At 43.9% G+C, this 18799-nt stretch overlaps 1 protein-coding gene across 11 annotated transcripts in view; it reads right to left on the bottom strand.

Moving 5' to 3' along the window:
• The window catches only part of LOC110491905 (inositol hexakisphosphate and diphosphoinositol-pentakisphosphate kinase 1), a 66450-nt gene that overhangs the window by 7250 nt on the left and 40401 nt on the right, over positions 1–18799 (bottom strand). For 3 of the 11 annotated variants that reach the window (XM_090202588.1, XM_090202593.1, XM_090202629.1), the window contains 3 exons: positions 15532–15631; positions 14331–14459; positions 9186–9374 (listed from right to left, as the gene is read on the bottom strand). In XM_090202588.1, the coding sequence (XP_090058714.1) occupies positions 9186–9374; positions 14331–14459; positions 15532–15631 (418 nt within the window). Of the gene's footprint in view, positions 1–9185; positions 9375–12271; positions 12335–14330; positions 14460–15531; positions 15632–18799 lie in introns of all 11 variants that reach the window. The other 8 variants (XM_021565758.3, XM_021565775.3, XM_090202600.1 and 5 more) reach the window with 4 other exon arrangements.

The following is an 18799-nucleotide window of genomic DNA, read 5'->3' on the forward strand; positions in this document are numbered from 1 at the left end:
ATGCATTTCTCCCCGAACTGTCCAACGTGTTATACATTCTAGTCTTCCGCTGATATGTTAAATCTTCCCCCAACAGACTGACAGTTTAATTGAGATTCATCAATGTGTTAATGTGATTTCTCAAGAGATAGGCCACAAGTAACCAATCAAGTAACTTGGTCAGGACGGACTGCCACCAACCCCAACGATTATACTGTGGTGAAGCTTTGCTGGAGCTTTTGAGTTTGCTGAGCTTCAGCCATAAGCATTTCCAACATCATCATTAAATCTGGGTAAGCCAAGGTCAGAGGAGAACATGAGAGGGTTTTGCCCTGCCAAAGTCTCAGATGACAACGCTAAAGAATATCGACCGTGACTCCTGTGGAAAAGGCCTGTAGCCACAAAGAAACTCAGAAAAAGGTCCTAGGGATCCTGTTAAAACATGTTCTAAGACAACAACAAAAACTTCCAGCTCAGAGTAGGTTTTTAGGATAAGACACTGCTCAGAAACAGAGTCAGGTGTAAAATCAATTCATAAAAAAGGTTCTCTCAGCTGGTAATTACGATAGTTTGAGGAACCGCAAAGGAAGAATTGTGATTGTTGACAATGTTGAAAATATGGGGAATAACCAATCGCAGAGGCATCGCCAGCTGTGAACTCTATTGCACGCTTCAGACAATTCATTTCATTTCAGTCACTTAGCAGACGCTCTTATCCAGAGCGACTTACAGGAGCAATTAGAGATAAGTGCCACCGACAGATTTTCCACAGTAAATGTAAAACGTTTGACAGATTTTTAGTTTGACACTATCACTTTGCCTACTCTTAATTCTTCCCTAATATTTATTGGCTTGCGTAACCTTTTTTTAATTTTTTTTTTACCAATTCTGATACTTTGATAGTATTACTGTTATATCAACACACTCGTCAACTCCCGTTTAAAAAGTCTAAATCGCTTGGGCACAGTAGGCATCAAGTCACTTGCACAAAGCATTTAGATGAAAATGATAGACCCTTCCAACACAATCAAAGTTAACATAGATGCCTTCAAATGCCCAATTTAAGCACATTTTTTAACAATGTAATATTGCGCTCCAAAAGGGACAATTTGAAATAACACGTAGGTTAAATAAATAGTAAAAAATAAGTGATCATTTATTCACCTAATGGTTATGAGTTATAAGTATTTAGGCATATCATGTGAAATAGTCCTTGTGAAATAATTGTCAACAGCGCAAGATACAGTCGTCGGAAGTTTACATACACTTAGGTTGGAGTCATTAAAACTCATTTTTCAACCACTCCACAAATTTCTTGTTAACAAACTATAGTTTTGGCATGTCGGTTAGGACATCTACTTTGTGCATGACACAAGTAATTTTTCCAACAATTGTTTACAGACAGATTATTTCACTTATAATTCACTGTTTCACAATTCCAGTGGGTCAGAAGTTTACATACATTAAGTTGACTATGCCTTTAAACAGCTTGGAAAATTCCAGAAATGAAGTCGAGGCTTTAGAAACTTCTGATAGGCTAATTGACATCATTTGGGTCAATTGGAGGTCTACCTGTGGATGTATTTCAAGTCCTACCTTCAAACTCAGTGCATCTTTGCTTGACATCATGGGAAAATCAAAAGATATCAGCCAAGACCTCAGAATTTTTTTTTGTAGACCTCCACAAGTCTGGTTAATCATTGGGAGCAATTTCCAAACACCTGAAGGTACCACGTTCATCTGTACAAACAATAGTACGCAAGTATAAACACCATGGGACCACGCAGCATCATATTGCTCAGGAAGGAGACTTGTTCTGTCTCCTAGAGATGAATGTACTTTGGTGCGAAAAGTGCAAATCAAACCCAGAACAACAGCAAAGGACATTATGAAGATGCTAGAGGAAACAGGCACAAAAGTATCTATATCCACAGTAAAACGAGTCCTATAAATCGACATAACCTGAAAGGCCGCTCAGCAAGGAAGAAGCCACTGCTCCAAAACCGTCATAAACTGTCATCATTGACTTCGGGACAAGTCTCTGAATATCTGTGAGCGGCCCAACCAGAGCCCGGACTTGAACCTGATCTAACATCTCTGGAGAGACCTGAAAATATTTGTGCAGCGACACTCCCCATCCAACCTGACAGAGCTTGAGAGGATTTGCAGAGAAGAATAGAAGAAACTCCCCAAATACAGTTGTGCCAAGCTTGTAGAGTCATACCCAAGAAGACTCTAGGCTGTAATCGCTGCCAAAGGTGCTTCAACAAAGTACTAAGTAAAGGGTCTGAACACTTATGTAAATGTCATATTTTCAGTTGTTAAACATTTCTAAAATATGTTTTTGCTTTGTCATTATGGGGTAGTATGTAGATTGATGAGGGGGGGAGGAAAATATATATAAATCAATTTTATAATAATAAATGTGGAAAATCAAGCCATCTGAATACTTTCCGAAAGCACTGTAGGCCTAGATTATTTATGGCTTGATTACATGGAAATATCAAAACGTTCTTTCAACAACTCCGAAGCCATAGCATATGGCGCAGGAACCACGGACATGTTGCCTTTTAGGCCAAATCATGAGGTTACAAACATCTGTAAAATAAGTAGGACTCGTATGACTAGAGAGACATATATAGCTATTATTTTTACCCTTAAGAGTAGGGGTAAAAGGCTCTATTCTCATCACTTACGACCATTTTTCTACTCTGAGACGCTTCGTGGATACGGCCCCTGACCTATAGCTCTCTTTGCCTTTCCCCTCTCTCTCTGCTTGCCTCGGTCTGTCTAGCTCCATCGTTTCTTCTCCCAGTCTTTCCACCTCTAGTTCCCCCTCTTTGTGCTGCAGCCTTTCCCCTCCATATGGATATCACATTCAGCTCACATACCAGATGCAGTGAGAAGAGAAGACTGAATTCTACACTGCACCATTCATTCACTACCGGTGAGACCTTGTGGAAGAGACACACAACATAGAACTACACTATATATTCCAAAGTATGTGGACACCACTTCAAGATAGTGGATTCGGCTATTTTCAGCCACACCCGCTGCTGACAGGTGTATAAAATCGAGCACACAGCCATGCAAACTCAATAGACAAACATTGGCAGTAAAATGGCCGGTACTGAAGAGCTCAGTGACTTTCAACCATCATAGGATGCTACCTTTCCAACAAGTCAGTTCGTAAAACTTCTGCCCTGCTAAAGCTGCCCCGGTCAACTGTAAGTGCTGTTATTGTGAAGTGGAGACGTATAGGTGCAACAACGGCCCAGCCGCAAAGTGGTAGGCCCCACAATCTCACAGAATGGGAACGTGGAGTGCTGAAGCGCGTAGCGAGTTCCAAACTGCCTCTGGAAGCAACGTCAGCACAAGAACTGTTTGTCGAGAGCATCATGAAATGGGTTTCATGGCCGAGCAACTGCACACAAGCCTAAGATCACCATGCCCAATGCCAAGCGTCAGATGGAGTGGTGTAAAGCTCGCCACCATTGGACTCTGGAGCAGTGGAAACGCTGCTCCAGACGCTTTACCATCTTGGCAGTCCTACGGACGAATCTGTGTTTGGCGGATGCCAGGAGAACGCTACCTGCTCGAATGCAGTGGGAACTGTGAAGTTCGGTGGAGGAGGAATAATGGTCTGGGGTTGTTTTTCATGGTTCGGGCTAGACCCTTTAGTTCAAGTGAAGGGAAATCTTAACGCTATACAATGACATTCTAGACAATTCTGTGCTTCCAACTTTGTGGCAACAGTCTGGGGAAGGCCCTTTCCTTTTTCCCGCATGACAATGCCCCCGTGCACAAAGCGAGTTCCATACAGAAATAGTTTGTCGAGATCGGTTGGGAAGAACTTGACTGGCCTGCACAGAGCCCTGACCTCAAACCCATCAAACTAATTTGGGATGAATTGGAAGATTGACTGCACTAATGCACTTGTAGTGTGAATGGAAGCAAGTCCCTGCAGAAATGTTCCAACATCTAGTAGAAAGCCTTCCCAGAAGAGTGGCGGCTGTTATAGCAGAAAAAGGGGGGACCAATGCCATATTAATACCCATGATTTTGAAATTAGATGTTCTACGAGCAGGTGTCCACATACTTTAGGTCATGTAGTGTATTTGTGCGGTCGGTTTTTATCCTTGCATTAGCAACACATTACAGGCAGGGTTGGGGAGTAACAGATTTGTAATGTTACAATTTTTTTTAACTGTAATCCTTTACGTTACAAGCTAAATTATTGTACTCAGATTATATACTTTTTAAAAACTAGATTACTTTTAAATTCAGAAAGGATTTTTTTTTTTTTTTTTTTTTTACACTACTCTTTTCTCAATGACATTCTATTCGGCATTGAAAAAAAGGCACAAGTTTAAGTTTGTTCCACCTTATCAAGTCTGGCCAGAAGACCACTGACCCAAATGGGTTTGATGGATTGCAGGAATAGGCTTTTGTAGGCTACAGTCCAAGCTCTGCCTTCCAATGGCATGACTGCTGTTTGCATCCAAATATTATCCAACTTGAATAAACGCTTGGAGGTAAGGGTGACAGCAGTGGTGTAGTCTACGGCGATATGGATATCACTTATTATTATCTACATAGCGCATTGATGTGAATCACACTGCTGCTCTCTCATTTAGCTATTTGCGCTTTACGGATTGTGGTTATTGTGGATGAATGATCACAATCCAAATGTGTATTTGAACCCAATAATGGTTGAATTGAAGAAGTTTAAGGTGCCTATCAATCATTGTTTTTGAAACCAGTGGACAGCCAGTGAAAATTGTGCTCGTAACAGCTGCACAGTGCGGTCCCAGCATATGGAATAAAATTGGGGAATTTATTGCTTTTTTTAAATGTAATCCATAGGCCTAATGGACACGTTCAAACTCGCACACTTTTGATAGACTTTTAAAGGGGCCATCTGTAGTTGAACCATCCATTTTTGGACACACAAGTTCCCAGACATTTCTGGGGGGGGGGGGGGGGAATAGCCTAGCCCTCACCCTCTGATCCAACAGGTCGCAGACATGCTCAGTGGGATTGAGATCAGGGCTCTTTGCTGACCGTGGCAGAACACTGACATTCCTGTCCTGCAAGGAATCACGCACAGAACGAGCAATATGGCTGGTGGCATTGTCATGCTGGAGGGTCATGTCAGGATGAGCCTGCAGGAAGGGTACCACATGAGGGAGGATGATGTTTTCCCTGTAACACACAGCGTTGAGATTGCCTGCAATGACAACAAGCTCAGTCCGATGATGCTGACACACTGCCCCAGACCATGACAGACCCTCCACCTCCAAATCAATCCCAATCCAGAGTACAGGCCTCAGTGTGACGGTCATTCCTTCGACGATAAACACGAATCCGACCATCACCCCTGGTGAGACAAAACCGAGACTCGTCAGTGAAGAGCACTTTTTTCCAGTCCTGTCTGGTCCAGCGACAGTGGGTTTGTGCCCATAGGGGATGTTGTTGCCGGTGATGTCTGGTGAGGACCTGCCCTACAACAGGCCTACAAGCCCTCAGTCCAGCCTCTCTTAGCCTATTGCGGACAGTCTGAGCACTGATGGAGGGATTGTGCGTTCCTGGTATAACTCGGGCAGTTGTTGTCATCCTGTACCTGTCCCGCAGGTGTGATGTTCGGATGTACCGATCCTGTGCAGGTGTTGTTACACGTGGTCTGCCACTGCGAGGATGATCAGCTGTCTGTCCTGTCTCCCTGTAGCGCTGTCTTAGGCTTCTCACAGTACGGACATTGCAATTTATTGCCCTGGCCACATCTGCAGTCATCATGCCTCCTTGCAGCATGCCTAAGGCACGTTCACGCAGATGAGCAGGGACCCTGGGCATCTTTTGGTGTTTTTCAGAGTCAGTAGAAAAGCCTCTTTAGTGTCCTTAGTTTTCATAACTGTGACCAGTAGTGCTCAAAGCATGCCATTCCATGAGCGCAGCATTTAATTTTCAACTCGAATCAATGAGCCCAATCAGTCATCCATGACAACAAAATCATAAACAGAGTAGGGCTGGGTAATAAGTCCTTCGTTTTGGGGTTATGCTCAGAGAAAACAATTAGGTTAATCTATACTTCCAAGTCCTATTCTTGAAAATCAAAGGGTATAACATTTATTGGAATGACTGGAATTCTGATAGACTTTGGTTTTTAATGTAAAGATATCATTTAATCGTATTATATGTAGTAGAACGCAATGGGTTAGAGGAAGTCAAACATCCATATATGGCAGCTATGTAAACTTTAACATGGACTTATCCTGCAATCGAAGTGGTTAAATTGGTAACACATTTTTATTTTCTTCTAACGCCTCTTAAGGGGAAAGTCATCTAAAAGTAACTGAATAATCAGATTACGTTACTGAGTTTGGGCAATCCAAAAGTTAAGTTACTGATTACAATGTGGCAGGTAACTAAACTAGTAACTAAACAGATTACATTTTGAAAGTAACCTACCCAACCCTGGTTACAGGTCTTTCACTGATCCGGATAAACCCTGAAATGTGTTTTAACCATGTACGGAGGTTCTCTCAGTTAATATAAGACATCATGGCAGCTGTATTTAGCTTTCAAAGGCCATCATTTCTTTTGCCTGCTAGCCATAACTAAAGACAACGTCATTTGCTAGCTAACACAACTCTCAAAGAATTCAAGTTCCCGACAGCTACAAAAATAGCTGGTTTGGCATATTTAAAAAATCCAGAGCACCTTTAAACAGTCTCATATTATTTTGGGATTCTTTTGGTCTGGTACATACAGTATCTTCAGAAAGTATTCATACCCCTTGACCCATTCAAACTGTTGTTACAGCCTGAACTCAAATTGTATTACAAATATTTCTCTCACCAATTTACACACAATACCCCATAATAAAAACATTTTGAAATGTTGCCAAATGTATTAAAAATGTAATGCATAAATTTTAATTTACCTAACGTATTGCCTAAAGTTTGTGAATACTTGAAGAAGCACCTTTGGCGGCTATTAAAGTTGAGAGTCATTTTGGGTGTCTGTATCAGCTTTGCACATCTGGATTTGGGGATTTTCTCCCATTCTTCCTTGCAGATGTTCTCAAGCTATGTTAAAGTTAGATGGGCAGCAGCAGTGAACAGCAATCTTCAAGTCTTTCCACAGATTTTCAAATGGTCCTTCTTGCCCGGACGGCTAGCTCTAGGAAGTTTGAGATATATATATATATATATATAAATAACATTTTCCAATGATGGAGACCACTGTGCACTTGGAAACTTTCAAACACTATACATTGTTTTATACCCTTCCCCAGATATAATTGTGATGAGGCATATATCTTGGAGCTCTATATGGACTGTTCCTTGGACTTCATGGTGCAGCTTCTGCTCTGACATGCACTGTCAACTGTGGGACCTTATAAAGACAGTTGTGTTTGCTTCTATATCATGTCCAAACAATTGAATTGGCCACAGTTGGACTCCAATCAAGTTGTAGTGAAATCAAGAAATTCCCGTTTCCCTTGCCTTTCCATTTGGAGTGTCATAGCAGAGGGTTATGAATACTTAAATACATGAGATACGCATTTTATTTTCTTCAATACTTTTGTATAAAACCTGAAAACAGGTTTTCACTTTGTCGTTATGGGGGTATTGTGTGTAGACAGGTGAGAAAGAAAAAAACATTTGAATCCATTTTGAATTCAGGCTCTAACTACAAAATGTGGAATAAGTCAAGGGGTATGAATACTTTCTGACGGCACTGTACGTTGCTTTCTGCAAGCATGGCCAACAGAACGTGTGTAACAATCGTAACATGGCAACCTCAGATGTCGCTAGCGGTAAATGACCCAAAATGCACTAATGATTTTGAAATAGTACCTTAGATTTATAATATTTAACTGTGCAACTTCACTAGTTTTGAACCCCTCAGTGTTCATATTCACTCTCCACATAATGATGTTGAAACTTTGCTATTTTGTTTCCTGGGTCACAAAATGCCATTTCTGAAGGCTTTTCTTTTGTGTGGGTGGCATCCCTGGTGGTAGGGAGGAGGGAGATCCAAATAAAAAGATGGCGCGAGAAAACATCAGGCTGACAAATTCATGGAAGAGAATGATACTCCATTTACAAGTCTACTAAGGAGAATAGTAATAAAGTATGAAGTATTTCCTAAAATAACTCAAGTGATTTCCTGTACAGCTACAGAGCTCTGGACTGATGTCTAGTACTCTCAAGGGTGGAGATGCGTAGGCACAAAAGGGGGACATCGATTCAAGCTCCAGAAACTCCCCTGAAAAAATCGGTAGTTTACTGACAGACCACCGCTTAATTAGCTAACGACCTAGATATTCACCACAGACAGATCTTAGATCTTAAATCTTGTCAAAAGACCAACATATCATTAATGGATTCTCAAATGGTACCCAAATGGTACCTCCCATAGTGCAGTGTCACCATCATTCCAATTAAGTATATCTGAATCAACAATCAGGCAGCAGTCCCAAAAGGACAATACAAAAAAAAAGGACAATACAATAGTTGTTGGTGCCACTTCCCATTCACCCCCACCTGTTCATAGTGTTTGCTGTGTTACCCCCAACCTAGGGGGTAGCATGCATTGCACTTCACTCAGCAGCAGAAACCCTTCTAGAAGAGGTTTGTCCATGGTCATTCAATAGTAAAGCCATGTAGACTTGCCAACATGCAGAGGCAGTGCTGGTTGTCGTGCAGTTTCCAGAGCAGGGGCTGGCCAGAATACGGCATCAGGTACAGCAGCCACAATGCCTTAGGATTGCCTTTTCTTTTTCTGTCAAGCCCGATAAAAAAAGATCTCGAAATGAAATGAAAGCTGGCAAAAGATCCTTTTGGATGAAAAGCCTCAGCAGCAAAATGAGTAAGGGGTATCGATCCATCGATAGGAGAATGAACACTCCCTTTATAGTTGCCACTGCTGCATTTTCTGGCAGGCATGCAGATAGACAGAGCAAGAGATGGGTTAAGAGACAGACAGGGAAGGAATAGGGCAACAAATTAGACTGATGCCATTCTCATGTAGACAGTGATACCGAGTTAGACAAAAAAAAACTAAATGAAGACAGAAAAAAAAAAAAAAAAAAAAAAGTGGGGAGAGGGAAAAGCAAAACAACAAGCCTGCATTGGCAGCACCCCAGCACTGCATGAAGGGGTCGAGGGGAGGACACGGGAGGTCTACAGAGGGCTGACCGTAGAGGCACTCGGGGAGGTCTTGGCCAGACACCAGCCAGTTCCTGAGGAGGCGCAGATGGTAGGGGCACTGGTGCAGGTGGTGGGCCATGGCCCTGTCCAGAGAGGCCAGAGGGGGGCAACACAGGAGGGCCGGGTCAGTGACGAGCCCCTTCAGCAGCTGGGCTACAAGATGCTCGTCTAGGGGCTCTGAGGAAGAAGAGGCAGAGCGAGGAAGAGAGCACAGTGGAAGAGGAGCAAAAGAAAAAGACTGTAGGTGGGCCCGTACGTGCATAATGCTAAAGGGGCAGGCGCTCGTTTTCATTCTAAAGAAACAAGGCTACAGGTCCCAGGCTCTCATCCACTCAACTGACACATGGAGAAAGGAAAAACAACTGTCCAGCTACAGTTCTCACCATCTGATTATCACGGGGTAATGCTGTGTAATGGGTAATGCACATTGGAAGCCTAAAAATGGTAGAAATGCTTACAGGCACGTCAGTCATAATGCCTCTTTCATCTCCATGAGTTACAAGGCTTTTTTTGGACTCCCAACACCACACCTGTCTCAGGAGTGTAGAAGATCACAAAGGGCGATTCTTTCTTTCAAGAAAAAACTGAACTACAAAACAAGGAATCAATGTTTTCATGTGGAATAAAAAAAAAAGAAGCATTTTTACCTCAAGGGGGAATGTCAGATCATAGAAAATGGGAACACACCTGAAGACCCTATGAGTAGTACCTCATAATCGCCTCAGAAATACTGTAAACAATTGAACAGACGTAACGATATCTACCGGAGACAAAGATTGGCCCAATGTCAATCTCAAATAGCTCCTTTGATCCAATGCATCATTCATGGCAACACAGTATTGTGCGACTGTGGATGTCTAACTTAGATAGAGGTCAGAACAAAGGCAACAGGTGTTAATGGGCAGATGGAGTGGGTTGGTTACATGAATGAGGGTCTGTTGAGTACTGTAGGTCGGATGAAGAGTTACTGTGCATCAGTAACGGGAAATCCCTGTTTAGCGCCCGCTTGAAAAACATAAATCAGACCAAAGAGACACAGAAAAGCCATTTATCCACCCCACCTCTCTTTTAAGTACTGCCAGTTTATATAGCTATTCATTTGCGATGCAGGTCCAGACCGTACTGTATCCAAACCCACCTTTCTACATACTGCATGGGCTGCACTGTTTAAGGCCACCTATAAAAACACTGATCACCGTAGCCATCGCATTGAGTACCAGCAGAAGTCCACGCAAATCTCTGTCAACACAGACACAGAAACCATGTGTGGAATCTCTCAATTACGGAGGCTACGCATAGTCCATCTGCTCCTCGTAGTCAGATGATCCAGGCACTTGAATGACATACAATACTGCTATTCGGGAAACTCCCTCAATCCTCAATCTGTTCAACGGAGCGAGAGGAAGAGCAAGGCCCAGAGTCGGCAGTTTGAATGGGTCTCTCCATAAACCAAGCTACAGAAGAAGAAGTCCCAACACATGTATATTTGTTCACTGTCGAACAACGTTGTACACAAATGCTCACCACTGTTATTTTCCCCCATCGTAGCAGCTCAGCTCCAATTGGTTGGGGCAAATCTGACTGCCATCAAAGGGTTCATCCATGCACGACGAACCCATCCAACCTGCTGGATGGTACACTGCTGCCTGGACACCTAGGCCATGCCAAGTACCAATACCTTTAATAGGGCACAGCAAAGTACATAGCAACAAGACTAGCTTGAGACCAGGAAGAGAGACGGGAGAAATGAACGGTTGGTTGGTCAATCCCCCAGAAGTTTCCGATGATTAAGTGGCGTGGCCACACAAAGCAACACACATATGGCAATATCTCTTACACAGAACGTTGTAATGTGAATGCCCTTTCTGTCAATCACCAAGTGGTACAGCCACATTTGAACACCAAAACATGAATTAAAATGAAAGGATATAGACTCAACCCTTCCCTCCATCACCCATCGTTTGGATACTATTATTCCGTAGGTTTAGCACAAACTCTGTTTTCAGTGGGTCAAACTGAAAGGTCTATCGCGAGTCGAACAAGAGATTTGACAGTCATTTCACGAGTAAAAAGTTTTTTTTTTTTGAAGGCTATTCATTTGCTTTAAACACGGGTTATCCTAATCTAAAAGTAGACTGGAATGGTGGAGGGGCTAATCGTCTCGCCAGAGAATGGGTTTGAATGAACAAATAGGAGCATGTGAGGATAAGTAATATGTATACACAGCAACACATGGTGATATATCGGAGGCGATATATTCCATATACAAACACTGAGTGTACGAAACATGCTCTTTCCATGACATAGACAGACCAGGTGAAAAGCTATGATCCCTTATTGACGTCACTTGTTAAATCCACTTCAAAATCGGTGTAGATGAAGGGAAAGAGACAGGTTAACAAATTATTTTTTTTTATGTGCTGAGACATGGATTGTGTATGTGTGCCATTTAGACGGTGAATGGGCAAGACAAAATATTTAAGTGCCTTTGAACGGGGATATGGTAGTTAGTTGGTGCTTGAGGCCACCGGTTTGTGTCAAGAACCGCAACGCTGCTGGGCTTCTCACTCAACAGTTTCCCGTGTGTATAAAGAATGGTCCACCAGCCAAAGGACATCCAGCCAACTTGACACAACTGTGGGAAGCATCGGAGTCAACACAGGCCAGCATCCCTAGGGGAACGCTTTCGACACCTTGTAGAGTCCAGGCCCCGACAAATTGAGGCTGTTCGAGGGCAAAAGGGGTTGCAATTCAATATTAGGAAGGAGTTCCTAATGTTTTGTACACTCAGTGTATATCCATCCTGTAGGAAAATGGTGGATCAGATGTTAACAGATAAATGCAGTGTAGAGGCCGATAAACACAGATGTTGCTAAGAATGAACGTTGAAACCAAACAGATGGAGACAGGACGTCTTGTGAAGTAGAAACTCAAGAGAAATCGAGATCTTGATATGGATGTAATTACGCAGCCAATTTCAAACCCAAAATAGTTCCCCCCCACCGAAAGACATGCAAGATATAAAAGGGAAACTAAAGGAGTGGCGAGGTATACTTGAAAAAAGGCAGACATACCGTTAGTCGGATGCCTGGCAAACGACACAGAAAATCTCTTTACTGCCGGCATAGAGAACAGCTCTGAGGAAATAAGAAGGGTAACTGGCGTTACTGGGGATACATGCTACCTGTGCACATGCCTGAATCTAGTGTGAGTGCATATGTACCTACGTGTGAGTTTTCCTGACCCCTGTGTCTTTAAACAAATATATTTATTTATTTATTTATTTAACTAGGCAAGTCAGTTAAAAGAACAAATTCTTATTTACAGTGACGGCCTACACACACCCTAACGACACTGGGCCAATTGTGCGCCGCCCTATGGGACTCCCAATCACGGCCGGTTGTGATACAGCCTGGAATCAAACCAGGGTCTGTAGTGACGCCTCTAGTACCCGAGATGCAGTGCCTTAGACCGCTGCGTCACTCGGGAGCCCAAGTAGTTCCTCTCTATAATGCTGCAGCTATGTACGGTATACGTGTGCCTGTGTGTGGTGAGTGATATGCAGCATGGGAAGGCAGCATGGAAAAAGGGGTAATGAAGGAACAATGGAGAAGGTGGATGGGATGGAAAAGCGAATGATAACTCAATTGTGGTCGTTTTGAATGGAGACAGAGGACTGACATTTGCGTAAGTCACCAATAGCCTAAAATGTACTTAAATCTTCAATCTTTCTGGAACAGTCTTTCGAGTCTATTCTCTCTAAAGAATATGCTACGACAAAATGATCTGGAAAGGAAACATCCAGTGATGGCAACTGAGATTTAACATCAACCTAGATTACAATAGTGTAACCATCTGGATTTGAGAGCTGTGACTGTAAACACAATCAGTGCTCATTTGTCTTTGGCCAGCATTATGTGAGTGAGTGAGTGAGTGTGTGTGTGAGTGTGTGAGTGAGTGAGTGAGTGAGTGAGTGATTGCAAAAACACAGAGACAAAACCCCCATCACCAGAGAAAAGCCTTGGTGTTATTCTAAACCCCGCACATCTCTAGTCTCCTTCAAGCAAAAGATGTAACATCTTCAAGCATAATATTAAAGCGACCGTTTCTTAACGTGTACCTAATACGGTGAAAACAAAGTGCACAGTGACACCCATTGGACAAAACGGGCACTTCAATTCAATCCGCATTGGAACAATCGTTCCTCTTCACATGCAGGTGGGCAGGTAATTTGGTCTTCATATTACATACTGTGCAGTTACTATCAGGGCGCTCGCTGATCTGATGACGAGAGGTAGGTGTCAGCTTTTGGATTAAATTAAGCCAATCTTTGTGCTCCAACATTTCAAGCCATATGCCCTGATGAAAACATGTGCGATAATCAGAGTTCAATTTAGACGAGGACCCCCTGGGTGGCTATAATAATAGTCAACTCACCATTTCACTCTATAGTGAGCCAGGAAATGGTGGTATGCAAGTGGGAATTATGCAATGCTGGATTAATGGATCTCAAGGCAGATTTCAAGCCTTCGCTTCCCTAAATTAAGGGGTTAATATAGAAAATTCCCCGTTGATTAACAAATCCTTTTACCCCCTAGTTATGACATGACATGCACACTGATACAGAATATATACAATTGTATAGACGAGATTTACTTAGCAACCTAATCACACACAGGTTATGTCATGTAATCAAAGGGAACCCATGTTGCTTTGATTAGGAGAAGCAGGATTACTGGTCATGGGTAACACATTTGATTGTGCGCAATCCAATACCAATCCATGCTCAGCATGCAATGTATTAGCATATAATCACAATTGTGGTCCCTGCTCATGCTGTTGGGGGGTGGGGGACCACTCGAGCAGAGGATTGTTCTAGAGGCAGAAGGATAGAGGGGGGAAAGGAGGGCTCACGGATAATTTGGGTGATGAAATAACGTCTTGTCCACCAAGGTTGGGAAGGAGAGTAAAGGGTGTTTGAGCAGGAACTAAAAATGGCAGATATGGCGGACATTTTTTTCCCTTTTTCTTTTTTTACGGGCACCGTACGGCATTTTCAGCGTCCATTTGAAAAGACAGGAGCCAGATAGCGGTCGATAGTGAGAGAGAGAGATGGATAGAGGAAGGACGTACCATCTCCAAAAGGCAAACCGGGGGACAGGGGGGGTTTGCGGTGGTGGGTGCGGACGTAGTCCCGCAGGTTGGGGGCGCTAGAGGACACCCCCAGGACAGAGGCACTGAAGAGGCCCGAGCACAGGGACCCTGTTGTGGAAGAACCGCGGGGTGGGAGAGAGGAGGGGAATGGGGAGGGGGGGGGGGGGGGGGGTTGTTAGTTCTCATTGCACACCATGCGGTTCTTAATAAGAGCAGTTCAGTGTTGCTAAGGGGTATGTGTGTGTGTGTGTGTGCCTGTGTGTGTTTATGAATAGAGTGGAGCACACAAACGGAGACCACTCCTAACAGCGGGCCCCTAACCCCTCCTAAAAGAAAAATAGATAAAGCCTCTCCTTAAGGTCTCCTCCTGGGAAAGGAGACTGCCTAAAGGCTTTACACTTATATCGACAACTGGTAGGACCACAGACAAAGGATGACATATATTTAAGAAATAAGGGGGACTAATTGTATCTGAGGTTATATTGAATCAACTTGTGGAAGTTTCCTTGCTTCTCTTGACAGATTAATGTAAATGGAGACAGACTGGAATAGCATCCGGGGGGGGGGGTCTGCGGAGCCCAGACCCCCATATATAGAGCCCTATTGGCAGGAGAGGTCCTTGGTGGTGGGGCTCTAAGGCTACATCCCAAATGGCCCCCTATTCCCTACATAATCCAGGACTTTTGACCAGGCCCATGGTAGTGCACTATAAAGGGAATAGGGGGGCCATTTGGGACACAGCCTAAGATGCATTCTCTCCACTGACTCTCCATTGACCTCTGGCTTACATAGTCTAAGCCTGGGAGCTTTGGCTGCCGGACCTACCTACCACTATGGAGTCACGGCAGCTATGCAGCCATCAGAAAGAGAGAGGAGAAAAGGAGCGAGAGGGAGAGACAAAGAGGGAGGGAAAACAGACAGAACGAGAGAGCGAGAGAGCGAGACAGAGAGACAGAGAAAGGGAAAGAGAGAGGTACAGAGAGAGGGAAAGGGGGGAGAGAGAAAGAGATGGCCGGAGAGAGAACGAGAGAGCAACAGAACGAGACAGAGAACGAGAGAGCAAGCGAGACACAGAGAGAGAGAGGTCATTCACATGACCCAAAGAGATTAGTGAGCGCTGATGACAGCGTTGCTGAAATATGACAGTGGCAGCAGTGGTTGGCAGAAACCAGATACCCACCTAGGCCAGTCGGTTTGATCTCAGGGGACTGGCGCGAGCAGGAGGGGAAGAGGCGGTAGGAGGCGCCCTTGGAGGAGCCGGGGGAGGTCTCGGAGAGGACCTGGGTGGGGACAGGGAGATTGTCACAGTGCGACAGACCGAGACAGACAGACAAACAGCTGACACTTAGACAGGTAGCGAAATAATCATGCAGTCACTAATGGAGACATCAAATCAAATGTTATTAGTCACATGTGCCGAATACAACACCTTACAGTGAAATGCTTACTTACGAGCCCCTAACCGACAGTGCAGTTTCAAAAAACATGGATAAGAATAAGAGATCAAATTAACAAGTCATTAAAGAGGAGCAGTAAAAAATAACAATATATACAGGGGGGTGCGCCGGTACTGAGTCAATGTGCGGGGGCACCGGTTAGTTAAGGTAGTATGTACATTTGAAGTCGGAAGTTTACATACACCTTGGCCAATTACATTTCAACTCAGCTTTTCACAATTCCTGACATTTAATCCTAGTAAAAATTCCCTGTCTGTCTTAGGTCAGTTAGGATCACCACTTTATTTTAAGAATGTGAAATCTCAGAATAATAGTAGAGAATGATTATTTCAGCTTTTATTTTTTCATCACATTCCCAGTGGGTCAGAAGTTTACATACACTCAATTGGTATTTGGTAGCATTGCCTTTAAATTGTTTAACTTGGGTCAAACGTTTTGGGTAGCCTTCCACAAGCTTCCCACAATAAGTTGGGTGAATTTTGGCCCATTCCTCCTGACAGACCTGGTGTAATTGAGTCAGGTTTGTAGGCCTCCTTGCTCGCACACGCTTTTCAGTTCTGCCCAAAAAATTGTATAGGGTTGAGGTCAAGGCTTTGTGCTGGCCACTCCAATACCTCGACTTAGTTTTCCTTAAGCCATTTTGACACAACTTTGGAAGTATGCTTGGGGTCATTGTCCATTTGGAAGACCCATTTGCGACCAAGCTTTAACTTCCTGACTGATGTCTTGAGATGTTGCTTCAATATATCCACGTAATTTTCCTGCCATCTATTTTGTGAAGTGCACCAGTCCTCCTGCAGCAAAGCACCCCTACAACATGATGCTGCCGCCATGCAAGCCTCATCCTTTTTCCTCCAAACACATTATGGCAAACAGTTCTATTTTTGTTTCATCAGACCAGAGGACATTTCTCCAAAAAGTATGATCTTTGGCCCCATGTGCAGTTGCAAACCGTAGTCTGGCTTCTTCCTTGCTGAGCAGCCTTTCGGGTTATGTCGATATAGGACTTGTTTTCCTGTGGATATAGATACTTTTGCACCGGTTTCCTCCAGCGTTTTTACAAGGTCCTTTGCTGTTGTCCTGGAATTGATTTGCACTTTTTGCACCTAAGTACGTTCATCTCTAAGAGACAGAACGCATCTCCTTCCTGAGCTGTATGACGGCTGTGTGGTCCCATGGTGTTTATACTTGCATACTATTGTTTGTACAGATGAACGTGGTACCTTCAGGCGTTTGGAAATTGCTCCCAAGAATGAACCAGACTTGTGGAGGTCTACACATTTTTTTCCTGAGGTCTTGGCTGATATCTTTTGATTTACCAATGATGTCACGTAAAGAGGCACTGAGTTTGAAGGTAGGCCTTGAAATTCATCCACAGGTACACCTCCAATTGACTCAAATGTTGTCAATTAGCATAACAGAAGCTTATAAAGCCATGACATCATTTTCTGAAAAAGGCACAGTCAACTTAGTGTATGTAAACTTCTGACCCACTGGAATTGTGATAGTGTATTATAAGTGAAACAATCTGTCTAAACAATTGTTGGAAAAATTACCTGTGTCATGCACAAAGTAGATGTCCTAACCGACTTGCCAAAACTATAGTTTGTTAACAAGACATGTATGGAGTGGTTGAAAAACGAGTTAATGACTCCAACCTAAGTGTAAGCAAACTTCCGACTTCAACTGTACATGTAGGTAGAGTTAATTAAAGTGACTATGCATAGATGACAACAGAGTGGCAGGCAGTGGTGTGGAGAGGGGACAATGTGAATAATCTGGGTAGCCATTTGACTAGATGTTCAGGAGCCTTATGGCTTGGGGGTAGAAGCTGTTTAGAAGCCTCTTGGACCTAGACTTGGCGCTCCGGTACCGCTTGCCATGTGGTAGCAGAGAGAACAGTCTATGACTAGGGTGGCTGGAGTCTTGACAATTTTCAGGGCCTTCCTCTGACACCGCCTGGTATGGAGGTCCTGGATGGCAGGAAGCTTGGCCCCAGTGATGTACTGGGCCATTTGAAAAGCACTTCGGAGGCCGAGCAGTTGACATACCAGGCAGTGATGCAACCAGTCAGGTTCTCAATGGCGCAGCTGTAGAACTTTTTGAGGATCTGAGGACCCATGCCAAATCTTTTCAGTCTCCTGAGAGGGAATAGGTTTTGTTGTGCCCGCTTCCTGACTGTCATGGTATGCTTGGACCATGTTAGTGATGTGGACACCAAGGAACTTGAAACTCTCAACCTGCTCCACTGCAGTCCCATCGATGAGAATGGGGGCAGGCTATGGTCCTCTTTTTCCTGTAGTCCACAATCATCTCCTTTGTCTTCATCACGATGAGGTTGTTGTCCTAGCACCCCACGGCCAGGTCTCTGACCTCCTCCCTATAGGCTGTCTCATCGATGATCAGGCCTACCACTGTTGTGTCATCGGCAAATTTAATGATGGTGTTGGAGTCGTGCCTGGACATGCAGTCATGAGTGAACAGGGAGTACAGGAGGGGGCTGAGCACGTACCCCTGAGGGGCACCTGTGTTGAGGATCAGCGTGGCGGATGTGTTGTTACCTACCCTTACCGCCTGGGGGTGGCCCGTCAGGCAGTCCAGGATCCAGCTGCGCAGGGATGTGTTTAGTCCCAGGGTCCTTAGTTTATTGATGAGCTTTGAGGGCACTATGGTGTTGAATGCTGAGCTGTAGTCAATGAATAGCATTCTCACATAGGTGTGGCTGTTGTCCAGGTGGGAAAGGGCAGTTTGGAGTACAATAGAGACTGCATAATCTGTGGATCTGTTGGGTGTGGTATGCAAATTGGCTAGGGTTTCTGGGATGATGGTGTTGATGTGAGCCATGACCAGCCTTTCGAAGCACTTCATGGCTACAGACGTGAGTGCTACGGGTCTGTAGTCATTTAGCCAGGTTACCTTAGTGTTCTTGGGCACAGGCACTATGGTGGTCTGCTTAAAACATGTTGGTATTACAGACTCAGACAGGGAGAG

Source organism: Oncorhynchus mykiss, chromosome 2, assembly GCF_057628025.1.
Source record: "Oncorhynchus mykiss isolate SJ-2025 chromosome 2, ASM5762802v1, whole genome shotgun sequence".
Lineage (NCBI taxonomy): Eukaryota > Metazoa > Chordata > Actinopteri > Salmoniformes > Salmonidae > Oncorhynchus > Oncorhynchus mykiss.